Below are 8,172 nucleotides of genomic sequence, written 5' to 3' on the forward strand. Positions count from 1 at the left end.
GTGTGTGTGTGTGTGTGTGTGTGTGTGTGTGTGTGTGTGTGTGTGTGAGACAAAGCAGGATAGAAAGAAAAACACAGGAAGGTACAACAAAATTAAACAAGTCTGACAAATTGTTTCTAAAAGTTCCTATTCTTGTTATATTTTTGGTCAATTTTGAACATGCATTTTATTGAATGTTAATTTCACCCCGGGCTGTACAATGCTTTAGGTTTATTATTGTGTGTGCACAGCACCTTTTCAAGTGCAGGTATTCGGTAAGAAAAGACGGGAAGACAACAGTTTGCAAACGTAATCTCTGTGAAACCAGTAAAACCAAACCGAATCAAAATGGCTCATAAAGATGTCAGATATAGATGGGTGGTAAGGGCTACATTTACCAGTTGCTGTACATGGTATGGGAGGTATGGTTTGAAGTTGATATCTGTTATAACAGCTCATCCTATAAGAAAAAAAAAACTTTCGTCAGATGAGAAGAAAAAAACAATTTGCCTCTTTAAGGGGGTTATGCACCTTTGGAGCTGCTGGTAGGCAGATTTTGTTACCGAGGGACAGAGTCAGGCTCGCTGGCTTTATGCTAAGCTAAGCTAACCGACTGCTAGATAAAGGAAGGAATAAGCATATTTTCCAAAATGTTGAACTTTTGCTTGAAGATTCAACAACGAGTGACAAATTAGACTTGAGTATGCAAGTACAACAAATAATTAGTTGTGTTTTTTATTATTTTAACATGCAATTATGAAAACTCAAAACCATTATGGTTTTATGATATTATGTACAAGCCCAATTTTTAGAGACCTTAAAGGCGAAATATTAGCTTCAGCGAACATGAAGGATGGTGGTCTTCCTGGAAAGAAATCCCATGAATATCATAAAATAGTTTTATGAAAAACTTCACTATGTTTTTACTGTCAGCTAGTTTCCCAACATGAGTTGTTTTCTCTCTCTCTCTGTATTGACACACACGAAAGGGAGCGCTCTTACTCCTGCAGCAGGAAGCAGTGCATTGATCTGTAGCCTGGGTGGTTCCATAGGATGAGAAGCAGCTGTGTGCACCATGCATGTGTATTCCAACAGTATATAGCAGTACTGCCTGATTAGTATGGGTGTGCGCAACTGTGCATCTTAAGGTATCTGCACATTTATGTTGCATGTGTCTATGTGAGCATGTGTGTGTGTGTCCTTGACTGTGTTTGTCCCACCGGGACACATGTCAGGGTGGTTGGGTGAGCGTGTGCCCTACACTGTAATGAGACGTCTCCCACTCGCTTTGTCATCGGTTGTCTCATTAGTGCACTGCTCCTCAGGCATTTCACATGCTGAAAGACTGATAGCTACGTTATTAGCTATGTCAAAGTTTAAAGGATTTGTTCAACATTTCGATAAATAGACTTATTTACTTCCTATCTGAGGGTTACAAGAAAAGACTTATTCAACTGTCTTGGCTAGCCGAATACCCTAGCTTAGCATAAAGACTGGAAACATGGGGAAACAGCTAATTTTGGCTATCTCCAAGGTTCAAAAGCCACCAACACCTCTAAAGCTTGCTAATCAACATTGTTGGGGAGTGGAAACACTGCAAGCTTACACATTTCCCATTAACTTTCAGGTAGTGTAGCTACTTCCAAAATGTCCTGCAATGTTTCCAGTAGTTAGCTATTTTTTCCAGTAAGTAGTGGGGTAGTGCAACGTAGCTCCTTAGCTCAGCTTAGCATACAGACTGGAAGCAGGGGGAAATAGTTCTCACTGTTGCCGTAAGGTTGCCAGGTATAACCATCTGAGATTCTGCACAGAAGTGCAGGGCAGGTGGATAAACTGCTGTTCATCAAGCTAATAGTTACAGTTTGTAACTTCCTTTAAACCAGCCATGCCAACCTACAGCTGTCTTACTACAAGTTAGCATGCTGATCTCCCAGCACCATGGATGCTGTGCAGAAATACAATTTCAGAGTTTTGGCTGGGCAGGGCTTTGGCATACAGCATTTACCAGTGTATATTCCAGAATACTGGTTTGGATGATCATCTATGTAGAACTCTATTTTAGATGAAGGGGAGATAGTTCAGAGGAGGGGGGGGGGGGGGGGGCATTTCTGGCAGACACATCCCACCACAGATGTTTGGTTAAATTAGGCCCACACAAGGAACCAGTGGGATGTCTCGCCCTGAAGTTCAGTCTTTCATTTACTCTACTATCACTCCTCAGCCTGTTTGCTTCAACACCGAGGTCCTCGTGGGTGTCCACATGATGATACTAAATACCAGAATTAAATCCAAACTTAATTAGCGTGTGCACTCAGCTGTGGATAGGTCAACGAACTGCAGGGCGCTCCTAGAACTATACATGTGAAAAAATTCTCCAATTAGCTGACATTTAAGTATTCAAGACCTGTGAGTGTTTGTTGATTTGATTAATCGTGAGCAGCAATGATGAAGGAAGTTGTGTCCATCTTTTAATATGATCGCATATTCATTTGCTATAATGGTCATTGGACTAAATAGGAAATCGGGGGGGTGAGGAAACCTTTGTTCTCTCTCATTATATAACCATCTCTTTCACTAGTGTGTTTGCTCGACCGATTTGCAGCATCCCTCAGATGTCCATCAATTCAGTGTTGATGAGACCATCTGACAGACAGCAAGGGGACAGACAGACAGAGTGCGAGCAGGTGGTGGAAGGTCTGGTGAGACAGTTCTGTGTTTCTGCTCTCTCTCTTTCAAGGCAATTTAGTTGGATGCAATGACTGCTTGAATTAAGTCAGATTTCAATGAAAGTATTCTTGAATTCCCCCCCCCACACACACACACCCAGTCAAATATGAATGCGTATAATTTGATGTGATAATTAACAGGCCATAGTCGGTATCACAGAGATATATTTGCTTCAACACGCAGGTTTGAAGTACATGCTCAGCAGCTGGTGAAGCAGGCTGTTGTCATTGTTGATGCCTTCCTCTTCCTTTCTTGCATCCTCTCAACGACTTACTGCTGCTCCTCTCTCTTGCATCACGGCTGTGATTCACTGCAACACGGGGGGGGGTCCATAAGAGCGGGAGTTTGTGAGATCACAAGTACTTTGGTAGCCAGTCATCTTCCAATAAGCAGCAATGTGGTAAAATATGGCAAATACAAAACCGTCTGAGCAAATAAATGGTGCACAAGAAGCGTGTGACTTACTTGTCAGTAGAGCTGCTATTCCATCACATCTACATGTTTTTCGTTTGTTTTTCGATTGACTGGCACTCTTTTATTTATGTCATTTCGTAGCGCCCTCTACTTCTACAGTGGTTCAACGGCACGCGACTGGAGAACTGGCGCCACCTTATCTCGATGAACTGACTCCTATTATGATATTCAGATACTGTACTTTATAAATTGACATGCACTTTGGATAGAAACTTTGAAGAATTCAAGTAAAAAAACATATCAGACACAAACTTGTGTGTCTTTAGACATGTCTGTGGGATCTTTACGCCTGTTCTCTGAGGGTTGTGCAGCACCAGTCTGGGAAACACAAGAAATCCCTGACATGGAAGTGGACATCACAGATCAGTGATGTATAACCGTGTTCAGGGTCAACAAGAATGCACTTTTGAAGTGAGGGAGCTTTAAAATGCTTATGTCTCCTATTAAAGGAGGGACGGGCTATCTTTCTTCACATGAGAATAAGACGATGACGTTTTTATGATATTATGTGTTTGATGATGTCTTTATATTTATTAGTTCTTGTTTACGTCTCTGGTTTGGTTTTCCCAGCGATCCATGGCAAGAATGACCCTTTGTTTTGGCCCACATGAATTCTTTGAAGCAGAGCTGTTCTCTCATTGGTCAAATTAAACCTGAATGGGAGGTGCTTGCACTGCAGCTTGTCGTCCTGTTCATTCTCTCCGTAGCCACTGCTTCTCCCATTCATTATATGACCTTTGAATGTGCTTCATTCAGTCCTCTCTCTCTCTCTCTCTCTCTCTCTCTCTCTCTCTCTGACAGACTGAGAAGGATCGTTAGCATCCCTGGAGAGTTATACATACGCAGTGAGAAGATGACTCTGGCAGGTAAATGCAGCCACAGCAGAAAGTCACACACACCATCGCAGCTCCCTGAACTTGCCTTTATGAACTGCTCATGATTCCATTGTGGGAATGATAACGAGAGTGCACTTTTATTATCTGAACCATGTGTCTTGACAGTGTTATGACTGTCATAACAACATAATGAGGATGACTCACTGTGAATCGTTCAGTTAGAGTCAAAACAATAAGCATCACAAAGCAACTACATATCTGTGTATGTGTGTGTTTGTATATATTACTCATGTTGTGGGGACATAAATCTGTTTACACTGTGGGGACTCACCTTCTTTCTGGCGACAAAATGCACGTTCCCATAACGTGAATCGACTTGGTTTAAGGCAAGTGTAAGGTTAAGTTTAGGTTTAGGTTAGGGTTAGAGTAAGATCAGGTCTAGCTAAAGGTTTGGGTAAGGTTAGGTTTAATTTAAGGTTAAGTTAATGTTACGGTTGAGGTTGGGGTTAAGGTTAGGTTTAGGTTTAGGTTTAGTTCAAGTTAAAGTTAGGTTTTGGTTAAGGTTAGGTTAGGTTGGGAGTGATAAGGGTTAGGGTTAGGATTAGGCTGGTAGTGGTTATTAGGGTCAGGGTAGGTCTCCAGGAAATGAATGTACGTGGATGTAATATCCTCTTAAGTGATGGAAACACGACTGTAATGTGTGTGTGTTCTGTGTGTGCGTGTGTGTGCGTGTGTGTGTGTGTCCTCAGCCTACAAAGAGAAGGTTAAGGAGCTCCCCCTGGTGTCTCTGTTCTGCGCCTGCTTCAACCCACAGACTGCAGACAAACCTACATACAAGGCAGAAGGTAACAATAAATCACTTTAGCTTGCATGTAAACGATCTTACAGCATTCTAGCCAAGTACGCACCAGTCATTCTGGGAAATGTAGGAGTTATTGTTTCCAAAGCACTTAGCAGAGGCCTGGAAAATGGCCGTAGGTAAACCACAAACCACACGCTGCACATTGACGATGTGTAATAGTGTATTAAAAATACATAGCAAATGAAGAGTCTAAACATGGCCACAATCCAACGCCACAGATGCGGTGGACCTGGGCTGGTGCGTCATCAAAGACGTGGAGGTAATTGAGCTGAACAAGCGGACATCTGGCCAGGCCTTCGAGGTCATCCTCAAGCCCCCGTCCTTTGACGGGATGCCAGAGCTCAACGGATCCATGCCGCAGCGCCGCGACCCGTCCCTGGAGGAGATCCAGAAGAAGCTGGAGGCGGCCGAGGAGAGGCGAAAGGTGAGAGGAGCAGAGGAGGGGTGGGTGGGGGGGGGGGCTATTGTCATACCCACGACGAACCCAACCGGACCGGCCCTCAACCAAAACTTGTAACCCTAACCCCAGCTGCTGCTCATCCAGGCATTGTCAAACATCTGACAACGCTCTTTGTGGGCAGCGTGATTTATCAACTCAGGAGGAAATAGGGTGGAAATAGATAAAAAGAAAGAGGGGGTGAGTGTTGGACTGGGTGGCGGAAGCAGAGGGAGGGTGGAAAAGATGAAAAGAGGGACATGAAAGCACAAGTGCAATCATGAAAGGACGCACCCACGGTGGCTCATGTTCATCAAGCAAAGAGGACGGTGGAGGGAGAGGAAGGGAGAGGTGAGGAGAGAGCAATGATAGCCGGCCTGCAACAGAGCGCTCATGCCACACCTGCACATCTGCAGCATCAGATGTTTTCTTTAGTAACCATTTGTTTAAATGTCTTAAAGGCCCCGAAAATGTATTTTCTCAATCAGATTGTTACTATGAGTGATGAATAAGCCGCAACAGGTTTGGTTCCTTCATATTAGAGCTTTCACCATTTTCTCTGGTTCGTAGTGGGCAGGACTTAGTTTGAAAAAGGTGATGTACTAACATCCCACTAATAGTTGAGGATTTTTGAAATCCCCCTGTTGACTTACCTTCGGTGATCTCTGTCTCCCTCTAGTGCCAGGAGGCGGAGCTGCTGAAGCACCTGGCGGAGAAGAGGGAGCACGAGCGCGAGGTGATCCAGAAGGCCTTTGAGGAGAACAACAACTTCATCAAGAACGCCAAGGAGAAGCTTGAGCAAAAGATGGAGGCCAACAAGGAGAACAGAGAGGCCCTGCTGGCCGCCATGCTGGAGAGGCTGCAGGAGAAGGTACGGTCCAGTTGACCTTTGCTCTCAAGGTCTCCCACTTTATGAAAGATCCACTCTAACACACAAAAAACATTATTGGTGATGTACCATTTTGTCGTTTCTATACAAATGATGACGGATTTGATGAAAAATCAGTCCCTCAGAGCAGTAAGGGCTTCTGTGTAGACATAAACAAGATTTGGAGGACATTTATCAAAGAGACACACCTGATCTGTTCTGCGCCAGCAGTGTAATCGAGGAACTATTAAAGGAATAGCTCAACTCTTAGTGTTCATTTGCGGACCGAACAACAGTTAGATGAGAATATTGATACCACTTTCATGTCTGTGCGATAAGTACAGAGCTAGAGGTGAGAGACGATTAGCTTAGCTTAGCACAAAGAACATTTAATGTCGTTTTTACATTTCTGTTTCTGTGTGGATTAAACAAACATAATACAATGTGTTAATCAGTTAGTTGTAGAGGTGTAGGTATGGGCTTTTTTTACTTTGAGAGTCTTTATGCTAAGCTAGGCTAATTGCCTCACAGCTCCATCTCCAAAGTTAGCGTGCATGGTATCGATCTTCTCATGTAACTCTTTGTAATAAAGCAAACTTTCCTTTAACCTAAAATATTTTCTTCAGTGTAAATGATGCAAGCCTGGGCTTGCATTGCCATTCTAATGTTGTTCACAGGCTTGATCAGTCATCATGAATATTATATGAGGTGGAAAAGAGTTTTTAGTTCTCCCCACTCTGTATCATTCCCCTGTTCAATTCTTCATGAACAGTCGCTGAGTCATCGCCTTGTTCTGCCGGCGTCTCCCTCATTAATGCTAATTTATTCATGAATGCTAATAGTGCCGTGTCTCTGTGTTTGTCTGGCAGGACAAACACGCGGAAGAAGTGAGGAAGAACAAGGAGATGAAGGAGGAAGCCTGCCGGTAGATGAATGGAGAAGAACAGAAGAGAGAGAGAGAGAAGAGAGAGCGGGACTGGGATTTTTATGATCGGTATAAAAAAATAACAAAAACCAAGGAAATCAAAATAGTGCAGGAAAGATTTTTAAAAAGAACACAAAAGCAACTGAACAAAGGGGAACGGGGAGTTTTCACTTTTGATGTGTGCTGTAACGATTCTGAACAAGCTGTACAAAGTTTAGCCAACTCAAAAATAAATCTGTCTCTTTGTACTAAAGGAAAAGTGGGTGGGTGGGTGGGTGGGGCATCATAATAAACATTTACAATTTGTAAAAGAGGGGCAACAATGGTTGATTGGTGAGGAACGAAAGCATCGAGGCAAAAGATGCACACATTTAAATCATGGCTCTGAATTCTGCAGCAGGGAATAATAACCGCCTGTTCACTGATCTGTGTTTGATGCTTTATATCAGGAGTCGTGACTGTTGTAGCACAGCCAATCATACAGAGTAGAGAGCTGTGATCTAAACTGTTACCGGGTAAAACATGACAAGTGTGTGATGTGCTCAAACAAAACAAAAAACTGGACGCACGGATATAGTTTAGAAGTTCCAGTCAGTCCAGACCAGTACAAAGCTGAGAGTCCCAGGCTTTCTTTTACAGGACACTTACCAGTCAATACACACAAACAGGAAGTAACACACAAGCTTCTGCTGTTTCCCTTATTAACAAAAAAAGATTTCCCTCGCTCCACCGCGCTCATGCATTTTGTGTGATTGTTGTGTGTGTCTGTTGGGAGGCCTGCGCGGACAGAAACTCAGTGAATCTCACGATATGGTTTATGAATATCAAAAGGAAGAATCAGACCAGGGGGAGCAAGAGAAACAAAAGAAAGGTTTGAGAAGGGGGAGGAAGCTCTGCTGCATTCTGCCATTCCCGGCTCTTTGTAAAAAAAACTTTTACCTGTAGTGTCTAGTTGTAGATCAGTGACATGCATTTAAGTCTTAGATTTAGAGCACTGATTGCACTCTTATTTCATTAAGCACAACTCAAAAGCACATGTGCACACACATGGAGGACAGCAGATAT

At 43.1% G+C, this 8,172-nt stretch overlaps 1 protein-coding gene across 1 annotated transcript in view; it reads left to right on the plus strand.

Annotated features, from left to right (window-relative positions):
- stmn4 (stathmin-like 4) overlaps positions 1-7,616 on the plus strand; it is an 8,061-nt gene extending 445 nt beyond the window's left edge. Inside the window, exons 2-6 of the mRNA XM_031877333.1 lie at positions 3,982-4,046; positions 4,766-4,861; positions 5,097-5,302; positions 5,994-6,185; positions 7,052-7,616. Coding sequence (XP_031733193.1) covers positions 4,034-4,046; positions 4,766-4,861; positions 5,097-5,302; positions 5,994-6,185; positions 7,052-7,111 — 567 coding nt within the window. The 5' untranslated portion in view covers positions 3,982-4,033 and the 3' untranslated portion in view covers positions 7,112-7,616. The remainder of the gene's footprint in view (positions 1-3,981; positions 4,047-4,765; positions 4,862-5,096; positions 5,303-5,993; positions 6,186-7,051) is intronic.
- Positions 7,617-8,172: the final 556 nt, after the last annotated feature.

The sequence above is a fragment of the Anarrhichthys ocellatus genome, unplaced genomic scaffold, assembly GCF_004355925.1.
Source record: "Anarrhichthys ocellatus isolate YVR2014 unplaced genomic scaffold, GSC_Weel_1.0 scaffold133, whole genome shotgun sequence".
Taxonomy (NCBI): Eukaryota; Metazoa; Chordata; class Actinopteri; order Perciformes; family Anarhichadidae; genus Anarrhichthys; species Anarrhichthys ocellatus.